General features: G+C 41.2%; 1 protein-coding gene across 1 annotated transcript in view; it reads right to left on the bottom strand.

The window, feature by feature from the left end:
* Positions 1–18,278, bottom strand: part of LOC306663119 (chondroitin sulfate proteoglycan 4-like) — a 72,008-nt gene that overhangs the window by 34,746 nt on the left and 18,984 nt on the right. Inside the window, 2 exon segments of the mRNA XM_079143478.1 lie at positions 13,518–13,694; positions 16,969–17,439. Coding sequence (XP_078999604.1) covers positions 13,518–13,694; positions 16,969–17,439 — 648 coding nt within the window.

Below are 18,278 nucleotides of genomic sequence, written 5' to 3'. Positions count from 1 at the left end.
TCCAACCCAACCTCCTTTTCTGCTCAAAAGAACACAGCAGCTGTGCAGGATGATAAGCAGGCAGGGTTAACCTGCAGGCTTTGGTGATGGGGAGTTGCAGGAAGACTTCAAAGCTAAGGGAAATAATCTGACCCCTGCCTGGAACACAGAGACTCCTTACATGCAGTAAATGCTCCTGTTGGAGTATTTGAGGAGCAGGGTTTGGTTGTTACAGGTTCTATCAACTCTGTTGTAGCCTTATAGCACCAGTTTGTAGGTGTCCTGTTAAATACAAATTTCAGTGGATGAACCCCTGGGACTTGATTCAACCCACAAAAGGACAGGTTATCCCAGAAACAGGAAAAGAGACTGGGGAAAAAAATAGATTCATCAATATAAAAGCATCTAGCTGTGCTAGATCAATGACTCCCAATGTTTTTCGATTAATAACCAAAGTAAGGAATGCATTTCATGCAGCAACCTAGTACATACATGTATGTTTGCATGAGTGTGTATTTTAAATCCTATAGCAAGAGTTTCATGAAACAATACTTATTCTCATTAATTACAGTGCACTTTGAAACTACCTATTTTATTTTATGTACTTTGTTTTTAAAATATTGGTCCTGACCTAAAGGTTGTAACCTGCAGTTTTAAAACACTGTTCAAGAATATTCAATCCCATATGGATAGCAGAATATGGGCACTCCGTTCAGACCCCCTGGGCTTAAATCCCACACTTTTATTAACTGTACAATCTTGGCCAAGTGACTTAGTCATTCTGTACCCCAAATCAATTGTTATCCTCATTTGATTCAAGAGTCAATGAGAGAATTAAATGAGAATTCATTTCGTCGTTTATGTGATACTTTCAGAACTCAGCCTGACGCAAGCAGGGACTCAACAGATGCTGGCTGCTTCCCCGTTATTATCTCTGGAAACCTGATGGAAAAACTGTGGCACTGGGAGGCACTGGAAGGTCCTCATGGTCAGAAATCAACTCTCACCATGGAGCCCAGTGTCTATCACTCTTCTTTTCTCTCCATCTGCTCTAGCTGCTCCAAGTTTTTCATGCCTTCAGCAATGGCAGGCTCACAACAGACCTGCTGCCTTTGTTCTGGGATATTCCTTTTCCAGGAATGCTCTTCCCTCTAATATTCATATAAACGAATCATCTAAACACCCCTATCACCTACCCCCACCTTTATTTAGAAAAGAGTTAATAGCAGGCTTAAGACTGCCTTTCTCTAAGGGTTGGTAAGGGAAGGACAGTAGAATGCATCTGACCCGAACTGTCCTGTGTGTGCGTGGATGTGGCTTGGTGGGTCCTGGCATCAGGTGTATCCACAGGAGACTAATTAAAAAAAAAAAAAAAGTAAACTGTAAATGGATTGAAGAGGGTTTGGTAGAGTGGAGGGAGGGAAGCTGGGCAGGCAGGGGAGTGTTGGGGCTGAACTGGGAGACTGTTGTGCTCCATGCTTTCATGATGATGTCAGGTGTATCTTGGTGTTACATATAACTAAAAAAAAAAGAAAAAATTAATTAATTTAAAAAAATTTTTAAAAGACTGCCTTTCTCTAGAAAGTTCTGCTTGTAAGTTTGACACTCAGCTGGCATCTGGGAACTCGACAGTTAAGCTATGTTCTACACTGATACTAAATTTTCCCTGAATGACAAGGTAGGTCAATGTGTCTAAACTGTTTGTACAAACAATGTGGTTTATGCTGGACACCGGCTTTCCTCCTGGAAGTCTGGGATTTGGATACTTAGTAGGCAGAGGGAACCTACCTGACCAGCCTTCTGTAAAAATCTTGGGCATTCAGTATCCATTGAGTTTCCCTGGTAGAAAACACTTATGTGTTGTTACGTCTTACTGGAGCAATTAAGGGCATCCTGTGTGACTTCACTGGAAAACCACTCAAAGTTCAACCTAGTTTCCTCTGGACTTGGCCCCATGTGCCTTTTTCTTTGCTCATTTTGCTTTATATTTTTCACTGTAATAAATCTTAGGCATTAGTATACCAAGTCCTGTGAGCCCTTGCAAGTCAACAAAGCTTGGGGGAGATCTTGGGGCCTCTGACATACAGGCCTCATTACTAATGTCCCCTCCCCAAAGAGATTTTCCCTGACCATTTCTCTGCAATATCTGTATTCTCCAACTCCAATCATTCTCTATCCCCTTAAATACTTTGCCAAAACAAAAGCATCAGATCATCACTCCATTTGTAGTAATTTTATTGACTTCCCCACTGACTCTAAGCTCCACAAAGGCAAAGGCATTTGCCCACTTAATACTTATACCCCTATAATGTGCCACATGCTGTGTTGGACACTGAGGACACCACAGGACAGATACAGGTGAAGTCTCTCCCAAAGGGAACTCAGATTTATGTGAGGAGACAGACAACGGATTGTTTATTTGTTTAATATTAGAGAGTAATGGGCACTAAAAAGAAGAAAAAGTAGGGTCCCCGAACAGACAACAGCCCAGTGCTATTTTGTCTGTGATGATCAGGAAAGATCTCTTTTGAGAACATTCCAACTAGAAGACTGGGTAGCCATAGACCAGCCAGATTTCTGAGAGCAGTAATATACCCTTCTTATAGACAAAACCATTACACAGAAATCATCTAACTAAATTCTGCATCATATAATGGAAAAATAACAAAAATTCCAAAAGATTCTATTCACAATAGTTATAATTCAAACAAAGGAAAATCATATTTGACAAATGAGCCAAAACTCTTTGATATAGAATGACTTTCACTGAAGAGTGCACTGAGATCACTGACTACAATTAAAGAAACAAATTCTTGGCGATTTCTTCCACTTTAAGCCAAGCACATCTTATTCCTGCATCTTCAAATAACTAGTTATCACATTCCACAGTAGTACCTGGTCACTTTCAGATGGTATAACATTGACTTTAAAGTCAAAACTGTTTATGTTTCTTAGTCAAAAAGAAACGATTTAATGGTTTTAAATTGTAAAATCTCCACCTAGTCCAGGCTAGAGTGAATCAATCCAATATAAAATGACAAAGCTATGGTTTCTCCGTCTGCCCAATTCCAGCCAAACAAGACCAGAGCACATAAAGCAAGCTTCATGGTCGTACAATCATAGGGAATCCAAATGGGGAGGAACTGAGATCACCAAGCAAAACAACCCCTCCTTACAGCTTTGCTAGTAAGTTTTACTGAAGTTCAGGTGGCCAGTTTAAAAACCTTAAACTACAGTCTCCTAATTTTAATATGAAACCTTCAAAACACAGAACAAAGTTTTTTTTCCAGATAAATGTATGAATAAAATCAGAAAGAGCCAGAGTCGAATGACATATCAACCAAAACTGGCCTGGATCTGGACTACTGAGGAATGAGGTAAGAATGAAGGAATTGGTTCTTGCCCCTGCTACTCCTCACTCTCCTTTTTTCTTTTTTTCCTTGAGAAAAAACACTTTTGAATCAAGGTTGGGGGAGGCGATGTGGGCAGAGTACTGCAACGACCCCACAGACTCTATTTCCGTAATTTTAGAGAACAGAGACAAAGTCTAGGGTATACTTTTTCTCCTTCACATTTTAATGTTTCTGAACATCTTAAACTGACAGGTGTATTTGGTATAGTAAATATGTGGTTAAGTTGATGTGGCATCTTATAACTGAGGGCACCTTGGAACTGAAGGCTGAGCTGGACATGGGGTTTCAATTCCTTTTCATAAAGAGGCCCAAGCATGGACCATCTCCTTCCTCAGTTCTCCGGGTCTTCAGCCAATTTCAGCCCTTCTCCCATAGCTTTCTGGATCTTGACCTCCCTATTCCCTCCCATGGATCTTTTTCTTTCTACAGTTCTGCACCCTACAGCAACATGCTCAAACCCTATTGCAGTTACTGGGCTTACTGGGCAAACTGGGCAAACCCACTCGTGCTGATACAACTGCTGTAGACCCAGGGTCGTAAAAGCCACTTCAGTCAGAGCAGGAGCACAGCAGCTTTGCAGCCTTTTTTTACTTACAAAGAAAAACATCCCTTGATAACATGATGTACTAAAAGATCCAGAGTGAGACAAAAGCAGGAGGGAGAGCGGAAAGCATGGTGGTCAGAGTGTCAGATGTGGACAGACTGGCTTCACGTCCACTCCCACCCTCATGACCACTCTGGGTCTTAATGTTCCCATTTTACAAATAAGGTTACTAGTCTCAGCAGTTCTTTTGGAGGGACATGGAAATGATACTAGCTACTGAAGACACCCAGTCCTCTATAAAAACACAGGAGATGTAAACTTTTATAATTGTTCAATGATAATTGTCAGCTAAGACTCCTCACTCTAGCCAACAGCCGGCTTCTCAGATGACTTTGCAGACAGTGAGCTCAATAGGAATTATAGGGAGGTTTCAAGATGGCGGCCTAGAGGGTGGCTGCATTTCATGTTGCTCCAGGACTCAGGATTCAAAAGAGGAGATATTGAGACACTTGGGACCAACTCAAAGCAGCCGGGTGACTCTCAACCGTTGGGAAGGCGTCCCGGATGGGGCAGTAGTCCCGGAACGCAGGGAACTTTGTGAAGTAGAGCTGCCAGCGAGACACCCCTCCCCCCGCTGGAGCAGTGAACTCGGACAACTGGGAGCGCCGTAAAGGAGGCCGCTCGGCACAGCGCTGGGACTCGGAGCAACCACTGGGGCTCCAGCGGCTGCCCAGGGGAGGAGCAGCAAGGAGAGCTGTGTGGACTCAGAACACCGGGGCCTGCCCTGAGGACGAGGAGGAGGAGCGTGGCCGCTTGGATTCGGAGTGATTGCACCAGAGCTACAGGCAGTTGCCAGAGGAGAAGCTCCGCGGCGAGCTGTTTGGACTCAGAATGACTGCGTCTGAACACCGGGGCCTGCCCTGAGGACGAGGAGGAGGAAGAGGAGCGCGGCCGCTTGGATTCAGAGTGACTACACCAGAGCTACAGGCGGTTGCCAGAGGTGGGGCTGCGTGGCGAGCTGTTTGGACTCAGACCACTTCTGAACACCGGGACCTGCCCGGAGGAGTAGGAGGAGGAGGAGGAGGAGCGCAGCGGGTCATTTGGACTCGCAGTGACTGCATTAGCGCTCCAGGCGGCAGCTCAGAGGAGAAGGCGAGTGGTGAGTTGTTTGGACTTAAAGTGACAGCGCCTGAACACAGGGGGGCTGCCTGGAGGGGAAGCGTGGTGGGGCGCTTGGTCTCGAGTGGCCGCACCAGAGCTCCGGGCGGTTGCCCAGAGGACCCGTGCAGCGGGTCACGTGGATTCAGAGCCACTCCGAGCGACCGCTCCTGAACACCCGGGGGGTTATCTGGAGAAGGAGGCGGAACGGGGAGGGTCACTTCGACTCGGAGTGATTGATTGCCCAGGGCTACGGGTGGTTGGTGGGAGGTGGAGGCACGCAGTGAGTTTCTTGGACTCCTAGTGACTGCACCGGAATACTGGGCGGCTGTCTGGAGGAAGAGGCGTGTGGCGGGTTTCTGGGACTCAGAGCGATTGTACGGGGCCCCAGGTGGCTGCTCAGAGGAGGGGCCGCATAGCCAGGCGATTAGGTGCAGAGCAGGGTCCCAGGATCTAGGAGGCTTCTTGGTGGAAGAGCCGCACAGAGACAGGCTTAGGGCGGAGCGAAGGCTCCAGGCCTGCGGGCAGATTCTCTGAGGAGGGGAAGCCTAAGGAGATTCATCTGCGAAGGGCGAGGCTCCCAGGCCCAGGAGGTAGGGCCGGGCCCCTGGGAACTTTGCAGAGGAAGGCAGCCCAGCCCAGGCGGTAGCTGTAAATTGAGGGGAACCTCTAGGAGGGAACTGACCAGCGAGACCAACCCACCGGGTGAGTCTTCCCTGCCGGGTGAGGTTTCCCCACAAGGACGGTAAAACCAGAGACTCAGGCCCAAACAGGCCTTGCCTCAGCCCGCAGCCTAGGTCCCCTTTGGATGACCATTGGTCAACAAGTGGAGGCACCTCTGCCCACTAGCAGGGATTATACCCCACCTGAAGGCCACGACTCCTAGAGAGGCAGCTTCCTTGTGCAGCACCGCATTATCAACTTCCTCCAAGACTTCAGCCTACTGAAGGCTAAGAGGGGATATATATAGAAATCTTCAGGGACATTGTAAGTCAATAGAGGAAATCTGCAATATCTCAGCGGTCCACTGATACCTGAACAATATGAGAAAACAAGGAAAGAAAATGCTGCAAACAAATCTAGATGTTACATCAATAAAACCCAATGACAGCATGGCAGAAGAAATGACAGAAAAGGAGTTCAGAATGTACATAATTAAAATGATCAGGGAAGCAAACGATGAGATGAAAGAGCAAATGCAAGCATTGAATGATCGCACCAATCGACAATTAAAAGAGCAAATACAGGAAGCAAAAGATCATTTCAATGAAGAGTTAGAGATATTGAAAAAAAAAAAACAAACAGAAATCCTTGACATGAAGGAAACAATAAACCAAATTAAGAACTCCATAGAAAGCATATCCAGTAGGATAGAACACCTGGAAGACAGAACCTCAGACATTGAAGACAAAATATTTAACCTTGAAAACAAAGTTGAACAAACAGAGAAGATGGTAAGAAATCATGAACAGAATCTACAAGAACTATGGGATATCATGAAAAGGCCAAATTTAAGAATTATTGGGATTGAGGAAGGCCTAGAGAAACAAGCCAAAGGAATGAACAACCTATTCAATGAAATAATATCAGAAAATTTCCCAAATCTGAAGAATGAAATGGAAAATCAAGTTCAAGAGGCTTATAGGACTCCAAATACACAAAATTACAACAGACGCACACCAACGCACATTATAATGAAAATACCTAACATACAAAATAAAGACAGAATTTTAAAGGCTGTGAGAGAAAAGAACCAAATTACATTCAGGGGGAAACCAATACGGATATCAGCAGATTTTTCAATCCAGACCCTAAAAGCTAGAAGGGCCTGGAACAACATTTTTTAAGCCCTGAAAGAAAATGGATGCCAACCAAGAATCTTATACCCAGCAAAACTTACCTTCAAATTTGACAATGAAATAAAATCCTTCCATGACAAACAAAAGCTAAAAGAATTTACAAAAAGAAAGCCAGCATTACAGAACATTCTCAGCGAAATATTCCATGAGGAAGAGATGAAAAACAAAGAAGCAAATCAGCAAAGGGAGGAATTATCCTAAAGGAATTGTCAAATAAAGGAGGAAACAAGTTGTGTCAAACAAATAAATAAATAAAATTTTAAAAATGAACCAAATGACCGGGAAACCAAATCATATCTCTATAATAACCCTGAATGTTAATGGTCTGAATTCATCAATCAAAATACATAGACTGGCAGATTGGATTAAAAAGAAAGATCCAACAATATGTTGCCTGCAATAGACTCACCTCATAGAAACAGATACCCATAGACTAAAGGTGAAAGGATGGGGAAAAACATACCATGCACATGGACTCAGCAAAAAAGCTGGAGTATCCATCCTCATTTCCGATAATGTGGACTTCAAGCCAAAGTTAGTCAGAAGGGATAAAGAAGGTCATTTCATACTGCTTAAGGGAAGCATAAATCAGCAAGATATAACAATCATAAACATTTATGCCCCAAACAGTGGCTCATCCATGTATGTCAAACAAATCCTTCTCAATTTCAGAAACCAAATAGACCATAACACAATAATACTAGGTGATTTTAACACGCCTCTCTCACCACTGGACAGATCTTCCAGACAAAAATTGAACAAAGAAACCATAGATCTCAATAACACAATCAATAATTTAGACTTAACGGACATTTATAGAATATACTATCCAACCAAGAGCGAATACACTTTCTTCTCAGCAGCACATGGATCCTTCTCTAAAATAGACTATATATTATGCCACAAAGCTAATGTTAGCAAATACAAGAAGATAGAGACACTACCATGTATTCTATCAGATCATAATGGATTGAAGTTAGAAATAAATGAAAGAGTAAAACACAGAAACTATTCCAACATCTGGAGATTAAACAATATGCTATTATATGATGAAAGGATAACAGAAGATATTAGGAAGGAAATTAAAAAATTCTTAGAGGTAAATGAGAACAAAGAAACATCATATCAAAATCTCTGGGACACTATGAAAGCAGTACTTAGAGGGAAATTTATTTCATGGAGCGCATTTAATAAAAGAAGTAAAACTCAACAAATAAATGACCTAACACTACAGCTCAAAGCCCTAGAAAAAGAAGAACAGACCAGCACCAAAAGTAGTAGAAGACAGGAAATAGTTAAACTCAGACCTGAAATCAATGAAATTGAAACAAAAGAAACAATACAAAAAATTGACAAAATAAATAGTTGGTTCTTCGAAAAAATAAACAAAATTGATAAACCTTTAGCCACACTAACAAAGAGAAGACGAGAGAAAACCCAAATCACTAAAATTCGGAATGAACAAGGAAATACCACAACAGACAGGATTAAAATACAAAACATAATTAGAAGCTATTTTGAAAATCTATACTCCAACAAAATAGAAAATTTCGAAGACATCAACAGGTTTCTAGAGACATATGAATTGCCTAAACTGAACGAGGAGGACATAAACAATTTAAATAGACCAATTTCAAGTACTGAGATAGAAGAAGTCATCAAAAGCCTACCAACAAAGAAAAGTCCGGGACCAGATGGGTTCTCAGCCGAGTTCTACAAAACCTTTAAAGAAGAGCTCATTCCAATACTTCTCAAAGTATTCCATAAAATAGAAGAGGAGGGAACCCTCCCAAACTCATTCTATGAAGCCAATATCACACTGATACCTAAACCAGACAGAGACTCATCAAGGAAAGAAAATTTCAGACCAATATCCTTAATGAACATGGACGCAAAAATTCTCAACAAAATTTTAGCAAATCGCATACAAAAACATATTAAAAAGATAGTGCACCATGATCAAGTGGGTTTCATCCCAGGGATGCAAGGTTGTTTCAACATCAGGAAATCAATAAACGTCATTCACCATATCAATAGACTTAAAGTAAAGAATCACATGATTATTTCAATAGATGCAGAAAAAGCATTTGATAAAATACAGCACCCCTTCATGCTCAAAACACTAGAAAAAATAGGGATAGTGGGAAATTTCCTTAACATTGTAAAGGCCATTCATGCTAAGCCCATGGCTAATATCATTCTAAATGGTGAAAAACTGAAAGCATTCCCCCTAAAAACTGGAACAAGGCAGGGATGCCCTCTTTCACCACTTCTATTCAACATCGTTCTTGAGACTCTGGCCAGAGCAATTAGACAAACCAAAGAAATTAAAGGGATACGAATTGGAAAAGAAGAACTCAAACTATCCCTGTTCGCTGATGACACGATTATATATTTAGAGGAACCTGGAAATTCCACCAGAAAACTCTTAGAACTCATAAGTGAATTCAGTAAAGTAGCAGGTTACAAGATCAATGCCCATAAATCCAATGCATTTTTATACATAAGTGATGAATCTTCAGAAAGAGAAATTAGGAAAACTACCCCATTCACAATAGCCTCGAAAAAAATAAAATACTTGGGAATCAATCTCACAAAAGAGGTGAAAGACCTCTACAATGGGAACTATACAACACTAAAGAAAGAAATTAAAGAACACCTTAGAAGATGGAAAGATCTTCCATGTTCTTGGATAGGAAGAATTAATATTGTCAAAATGGCCATACTACCTAAAGTGCTCTACAAATTCAATGCAATTCCAATTAAAATCCCAATGACGTACCTTACAGAAATAGAGCAAGCAATTATGAAATTCATCTGGAAGAATAAGAATCCCAGAATAGCTAAAGCAATCCTTAGCAGGAAGAGTGAAACAGGGGGTATTGCAATACCAGATCTTCAACTCTACTACAAAGCAATAGTAACAAAAATGGCATGGTATTGGTACCAAAATAGAAAGGCAGATCAATGGTACAGAATAGAGGACACGGACACAAACCCAAATAAATACAATTTTCTCATACTAGACAAAGGGGCCAAAAATATGCAATGGAGAAAAGATAGCCTCTTCAACAAATGGTGCTGGGAGAATTGGAAATCCATATGCAACAGAATGAAACTAAACCCATATCTCTCACCATGCACGAAACTAAACTCAAAATGGATTAAGGACTTCGGAATCAGACCAGAGACCCTGCAGATTATAGAAGAAAAATAGGTCCAAATCTTCACCTTGTTGGTCTAGGACCAGACTTCCTTAACAGGACTCCCATAGCACAAGAAATAAAAGCTAGAATCAACCACTGGGATAGATTCAAACTAAAAAGCTTTCTCTCAGCAAAGGAAACTATCAGCAATGTGAAGAAAGAGCCTACAGAGTGGGAGAATATCTTTGCCAATCATACTTCAGATAGAGCACTAATCTCCAGAATCTATAAAGAACTCAAAAAACTCTACTCCAAGAATTCAAATAATCCAGTCGACAAATAGGCTAAGGAAATGAATAGACAATTCACAGAAGAAGATCTACAAGCAATCAACAAACATATGGAAAAATGTTCAACATCTCTAGTAATAAGAGAAATGCAAATCAAAACCACCCTAAGATTCCATCTCACCCCAATTAGAATGGCGATTATCAAGAATACGAGCAACAACAGGTGTTGGCGAGGATGTGGGGAGAAAGGTACACTCATACATTGCTGGTGGGGCTGCAAATTAGTGCAGCCACTCTGGAAAGCAGTGTGGAGATTCCTTAGAAAACTTGGAATGGACCCTCCATTTGACCCAGCTATCCCACTCCTTGGCCTATACCCAAAGGACTTAAAATCAGCATACTACAGAGATACAGCCACATCAATGTTCATAGCTGCTCAATTCACAATAGCCAGACTGTGGAACCAACCTAGATGCCCTTCAATTGATGAGTGGATAAAGAAACTGTGGTATATATATACAATGGAATATTACTCAGCCATAAAGAATGATAAAATGATGGCATTTGCAGGCAAATGGATGAAATTGGAGAATATCATGCTAAGTGAGATAAGCCAATCTCAAAAAGCCAAAGGACGAATGATATCGCTAATAAGTGGAGGATGACACATAATGGGGGGGAGGGAAGGGTTAATGTTAGGGTTAGAGTTAGGGTTAGGGAGGGGGGCAAGTATGGAGGAAGGAAGTACTGTATAGAGGGAAAAGAGGGGTGGGAGGGGTGGGGGGAAGGGAAAAAATAACAATGAATCAAACAACATTACTCTATGTAAATTTATGATTACACAAATGGTATGCCTTTACGCCATGTACAAACAGAGAAACAACATGTATCCCATTTGTTTACAATAAAAAAAAAAAATAGGAATTATAGCAAAAGCCTATGTGGAAAGAGGAAGAAAGGTGGCTGAGACAGAGGAGGTCTATGAGCTTCATCAATTAGCACACACCATTCCCAGGTTACCTGGGCAATGACTGTGAAGTGAATTCAAAAGATAAAGTCACAAGTTCCACATAAAATGTGGAGAGAAAAAAATGAATGAAGATTTAAGATCACTAAAAGCACTAAAAAGACTATTAGTAGATCTCATTATTTTGAACAGATAAACATTAAAACCCCAGTGATCTTTTACAATGTGAAATTTCATTAGATTAGCCCTTGGTGGGCTCCTGGGTATGCTACATAATCATTTAATTGGCCCAAGGTTATTTCATAAATTAAGGCCAAAGTTTAATACTTCATATTTCACTGCTAGTCTCCTTACTTTCTTCCTATTCCTCTGTGTGACCTAGCTGGCCTCCACTCTCACCAAAGACCCTTTTCCTGTCTGTGTCAACTTCCATAGATGTTGCGTCTGCTGAACCACTGCTGTAGCTTGGTGGTCTCTAGACCATTTAGAAAATAAGCTTTAGAGCTGACGGTGTAGCTCAGTAGTAGAACGGTTGCTGGCATATGTGAGATCAATCACCAGCACCATCCTTTATGATAAATTGGGTTAGACTACCATCAACAATAACCACAATTTTGTTACTTAAAATGGTTTTTTTTAAAAATATCCCTCTTTAAAAAAAAAAGCATAATGAAGAAAGTAGGACAGAAGAATGCTTGGCGTAGAAATCAAAAGAACATACAAGCTACAGTTCTGAGGCCCCTGATTACTCCCTGGGCTTTAGTTTTCCTCCCTGTAGAACCAGGTAAGTAAGGGATACAATATTTATATGTGTACATGCGTAGACAGGTACACAATATTTACCTGTTTATATGCACACATCCATATACACAAGTCCTCAGAAGAAGAAATATGAAGTAAGCATAAGTGAAAACTAGGAAAATCTATCAAATGAAAGTTTGGGGATGCTTGAGTATAAACTGGCATCACTGAGTTCACCAGCACGGATGCTGGAAGTGCCAGTGTGGCAGGAAATGTGCCATCCACGTTAGGAGGCCTCCTGCACATCAGCCCCCTTGTGTGGGCTGCAGAAACCAGTGGAGATGATATCTCAGGGCAACCTCCACAACAGAAGCAAAGTGGCAAACACTCTTCCAGCGAAGAGATGAGTATCCGTGAGTGCTTGAGAGCTACCCCTGGGGGATTCTCCAGGATAATGAAGGGGAGCAAAGTTCCCAGATCAGCAAATACTATCACATGACTTATTTTACCCCAAAATTGGTGTGACCTAATTTTTAGAAATAATCGCTACCATTTATTGAGTGCTAACTGCACGCAAGCACTGTGTGAGAGCCTAACATCATCTTATCACCTGGTCTTCATTTCCTCCATCCAATAAGAACAAACTAGGGGATCAAATATCTTGCTCAAGGTCACATAGCTAGTAGTAGGCTTCTTCCCAGGTATTTTGGCTACAAACCACACTATCTACCTAGCAGCTGCTGTCCATGGGCAGACACCTTCCTAACCTGCCTTCAAAAGGCCATACCTTGTGGAGTGGCTGATGGAGAAAAGCAATAGGAAAGAAACTCATTATGATTTTTTAAAGATTTTTTCTTTTCTTCCTTCCTTCCTTCCTTCCTTCCTTCCTTCCTTCCTTCCTTCCTTCCTTCCTTCCTTCCTTCCTTCCTTCCTTCTTTCTTTCTTTCTTTCTTTCTTTCTTTCTTTCTTTCTTTTGTCCTGGGGATTGAACCCAGTGCACTTTATCACTGAGCTACATCCCCAGTCCCCAGTCCTTTCTATTTTTTATTTTGAGACAGAATATCACTAAGTTGCTGAGGCTAACCTTGAACTTGCGATCCTCCTGCTTCAGCCTTCCAAGTAGCTAGGATTACAGGCAAGAGGCACCATGCCCAGTTCATTGGGATTCCTTATAGTTTCCCAATGCCACCCAACAGAATGTCTTGGTAATAACTAATATTTATTTAAAACCATGGTATTATATCAAATATATGTATGTGTGTATGTATGTATGTGTGTATGTATGTATGTGTGTATGTATGTGTGTATGTATGTATTTTTTTCATATACCTTCTTGTTTAACATTATAAATAATAATAAAAAAGAAAATCATTGGAAGCCCTAAGGTTCTCATGTTAGGTCAAAAGCATGTAGCACTTACCTGGAGGATCTTATTGGCTGTTATTACTGGAGCTTCGTCATTTACAGATTCAACAGTCACAAAAAGGGTTTGGGGCAGACTATGTTTTCCAAGCTCTGAACTACTTGCAAAGATGGTGAAATTATCAAGAAGCTCCTCACTATCATCATGAACATAGTAAATCAGTTCCTTTTCCACCTATAACCAAAAAACAACAAAATCACTAACTTGCTCAAATGTGACTTTAAAAATATGAATAAATTGCTATAAAAGAAATTCTAGTGTTAAATATCCTGCTAAAGCACAGAAGTGTGTCCTCATCCCATGAAGTTTGAGTCCAACAATCAGCAAATTGTGATGGATGGAAGTTTTTCTAAAATAACACTTTATACTAGAAATAAGTTTAAGGAGAAAAACAGTAATTGAGTAATGTGATATACAAAGAGAATGCTGGACTAGTAACCAGAAACCCTGAGTCCAAATGCTACTTCAAACACCCAAGTGTGTTTGGAGAGACATAATTCAGTCTTCCCAACAATGGAACAACACAATAAAATTCAGACAATACTTGCATATTTAGACTAACTAATTTCTGAAGTTGCTTATTGTTTTATAAAACAATGAAACTTCTCCCCACTGGTCGAATGCTTCCATTTTGGAGACATATGAACCAGGGCAACTATTAAGTTCTCTCAAATTTCTTATTTCTAAGCTAAGTATGCATTAGTTCCTTCATTGTTCTTTGTATGTGGGGTTATACCTGCTACCTCCTAATCCTGCTCCTTCTCCTTCAGAATAAATTTTTTTGTGTGTTCATCTCTAAAGGGACACTACTTGTGACTAACTAACATTCATCTCCTATCATGAAATACACTGGAGTCAAATTATTCTATCAAGGTGGATCTCCCTTACCATAATAATCCGAATGCAAATATTACTTTTATCCCTATAAGATTTCATCTTTTTAATTTTAATTCTGAAGCAGTTGTCCAATGACTTAGTTTTTCCTTTTCAATCTGTAACAACCAAAATTTTAATCAGAATGCCTCTCATGTATCTAAGATTCAGGTGGAAAACAATTAAAAAATCCAGAATCAAAATTAGAGATAAAGAGAATTTTAAAACTAGAAGGGAACTTAGCTTCGGTGAGTCTATGACTCAAATATACAATGGCAGAGAACTTCTAAACCCCAAAAGGAGTTGTTGAACTTCTGCAGAGGTCTCTGAGGTTGTGTTTGTTTTGATAAAATACAGCCAAAAATTTGAGCAGTTCAACTTCGCCCATTCCTGTGGCGCACTTCCTTTGAGCAAAGTCTTTTGATCTCTCAGAGGTGTTTCTGACATGAGTTGAAAAGTTCAGGAAGGGTCTCAAGGGAAAGTTGTAGCCACTCGTACGCAGGTGGGCAGAGGAATTCTAGATCATAGACCTGACCATGGGTTCCTGGAACACACTGTATTTAAGTTACTTTAAAACAAACATGGAAGGTGGCACTGATCACAAGATGGGAGAAGTTTCAACTTAAGGCATTTCAGGATCGTAGCATTTAAATAACAATCATCTCTAGGGTATTCTTCCCAGAGAAATCCATCACTTCTTCAGTGGAGTACCACTTTCCCAAATTACATGTCATTTCATAATAATCTGAAGTCCAGGACAGGGTGTGCTTGGGTTTGTAAATTCCTAGACTTTGAAAACTAGAACAATATCTGTTGACCTAAAATTAAAGGATGCAACCAACTTCTAGGAAATCTGGACTAGGCTAAAAGGTATTTTGTCCCCTGTCACCAATCCTGCTCATGGGTATAATGTGTTGCTCCTCTGCTCACATGCTCTCAAAACCTGGAAACCTCAGAGTTACGTAGAGATGGTGTGAAGAGGTCATCTGGAAACAGGGACCAGTGACCTTGACTCATCTCTGTGGACAAGCTGCGTGATGACATAGGTGCCTCAGGGAATGCTTATATCTCCACACGTAGATTCTAACCAACAATCCTTAAATGCACGCCTCTGTGAAGCGCAGTCAATAACTGAATTGACCAAAATGGTACCAAAATATAGTGCTTGGACTCTCACCTAGAGTACAGGAAGTACAAAGTATGAATAAGACTCACCCCTGAGTAGGTGGTTAGTATGTAGGTGGCTGGTCCGGCCTTCGAGAAGGAAGCCATGACTGAGAGACCCCTGAGGAGGTGGTTGAAGAATCGCCCTCCCTGGGTCTCATCTATAAGGACCTTTGTAGTCCTCAGCATTCTCTGATTCCCCCACGGCTTCCTAATGCCACCTGCTAAGTCTAGCCCCCCGACATGTAATTTAGGTTATGTCTCCTATGGACAGGGGTGAGGGCTCCTCCACACTCCATCCCCAGGAAACCTCTGCCCCTCCTCAGACTGTGAAGGACTCCCATGCTCCCACATCACTCTTCTCTTCAAGGCCTCCACAGCCTGGGCCACAAAGCTCCCTTTGTTGCAATGTCAGTCTCTGGTTCCTCCTCTGTTATCTCCCCACTCTTCCGCTCCTCAGAGTCTAGGTGAAACATCATTCCTTCCAGAGGGCTTCCTTGTACTCTTCCTATGCCCTTCACTTAGAATCAAATGTACCAATTCTGTCCTCCCAAGGCACCAGTGTGAAGATGCAATGGGAGAGGCAGGAAGAGAAAGCAAATCTGACAATAACACCATTCGAGCTCAAAGCAAAGAAACCTGATAGCAGCCTGGAGTTGACCTTGGTTATTTTATACTGACTGGATGCCAGATTGGCAGCTAGGTCCAGTTGCCTGATTGCAACGACTGGGAACTTTGAACACGATAGTCCTGTGCTTGGCACAAAGCACGGCACAGAGTATATACTCTGAAAGAATCTACTGGTTGAACAAAGGAATAAATGACTCCAAAAAAATCTGCCCCTGATTAGAACTTCTGTGTTGCCCTGATACCCTGAGAGGGACAGAATTGCCATGCTGATACCCTGAGAGGGACAGAATTGCCATGCTCATCTAGAACTGGGTAGCCAGGGTGGTGCAAGAAACTCATGGCATATAAGCACAAGTTGGATGAATAGAAATGTTTAACCTAAAGAAAATAAAATTCAAGGGAATTTGATAAATGTTTCTTTCAAATCTTTAAAGAACTTCCATGAAGTGAGTTAAGATTTATTCTGTAGGACACAAGAGTCAGGATCTAAGGAGTTTCTAAGTGGCAGATTTCAGCTCCAACTGAAGAATGAAAGTTGGCATGCTTTTAGAGTAGAAGGACCCATCTCAGGAAGTATTAATTTTCCCATCACTGAAGATGTTCAAGCACTAGTTGAACCCCTCTCTATGGGGGATACTGTAGGAAAGCCCCTAGCTTCTGATGGGAAGTCAGACCAGTGACCCTCCAAGAACCCATCATCCTCCAAAGCCCATAGGTCTAAGTAATAAACAGTCAATTTTATTCTCTAACTCAACATGACCAAATATATTAGAATTATTACCTGTTTCCTGGTAAATTTCATTAGCTTTACTCTTGGAAAATCAGAACTTTGAACATAACCATGTTTTGGTGAATCAAGTAGAACAAATTCACAGTCAAATCCCTCAAAATACTTGCTTAAAATTTTGAGGTCATCTTCCAGAAGTGCTTTGGATCCTCCTTCTTGGACTGTGAAATTTTGTACCTCCAGAGGAATCCACTTAGGGACAATATCCAACAGAATTTCCACTGAGGTCACCACTTGGGAACCATTTATCACATCTAGGGAAAAACGATCCTGCTGTTGGTCGGGCGCTGTCTGCACATAAAGAACCCTGCCATCATCAACATCCCGTTGTGTAAACCTCAAAGCGGACTTTTTGTCTGCACCCAAGCTACCACCATCTGGTTTAGGTATTTGGAGGTATCCGTGCCTTGGTGGAGAACTGACTATGAACACTGTCTCTGAAGGACTCTTGGCTTCATTTCTAGCCTGGAGTTCACATACCACACACAAACACAAAAAGAAAAACATGGTAATAAGTAAGAGTCAAGACTGTTGATGAAACTAATTGTTTTCTATTCACGTCCACAAATGCTTTAAGTTACCATCAGGGTTGATACACAGTTAAACCTAGATCTGGTCTGTTACCTGTGCCAGTATTTTGAATATCAGCCCTAATCACAAAGAAAAGTAATGGTGAACAACCTAGAGTAGTTACAAATGTATTAACAGGTCATTCATTACATATAGCAGAATAACAAAAACAAAAACAGGACTCAGAAAGTTTAAGTGAAATAAAATTCTGTGAGGAGAAAGAACAAAAGATAATAGAAGAAAAGTAACTGAGTCACTAAAATTGCAAGACCTTAGAGAAAAGCTTTTTCTTCTACCCCACTTTAACCAGCTCAGCATTTTCCATACCTTTTTAATTTATTGATTCAGCAAAATCCATCTCACTACTGTGACTGCAACTGATTTAGTCGCTGAAGTGCACATGCCCCCTTGTGGTGAAACATAATATTAACACACTGAGCTCTTGATAAAGGATTGAGAAAAGCTGGAGGGTGGTCCTACATTCCCTTAGAAGGCATAATGTAGAAAACTGATTTTGACTTTAACTTACTTCTATTTGGCATTATTGGCTGCATTTATTGTTTACAGTCCTGAAAGCAGATTCAGAGTAGCCTGCACTTGTGGCCGATTGACATTGATCACAATCGTCCTGCCACACACTCTATACAGAACACCCTCAGAAGAACACCCACTGCTAACTCGGATCAACAGGGTGTGCCCGGGCTGGAAGTTTCCAAGTAGGAGCCTGAGGAAAC

This window comes from Sciurus vulgaris (assembly GCF_902686455.1).
Source record: "Sciurus vulgaris genome assembly, chromosome: 6".
Taxonomy (NCBI): domain Eukaryota; kingdom Metazoa; phylum Chordata; class Mammalia; order Rodentia; family Sciuridae; genus Sciurus; species Sciurus vulgaris.
Note: the sequence above shows the minus strand (reverse complement) of the source record. Positions and strands in the feature narration are given on the sequence as shown.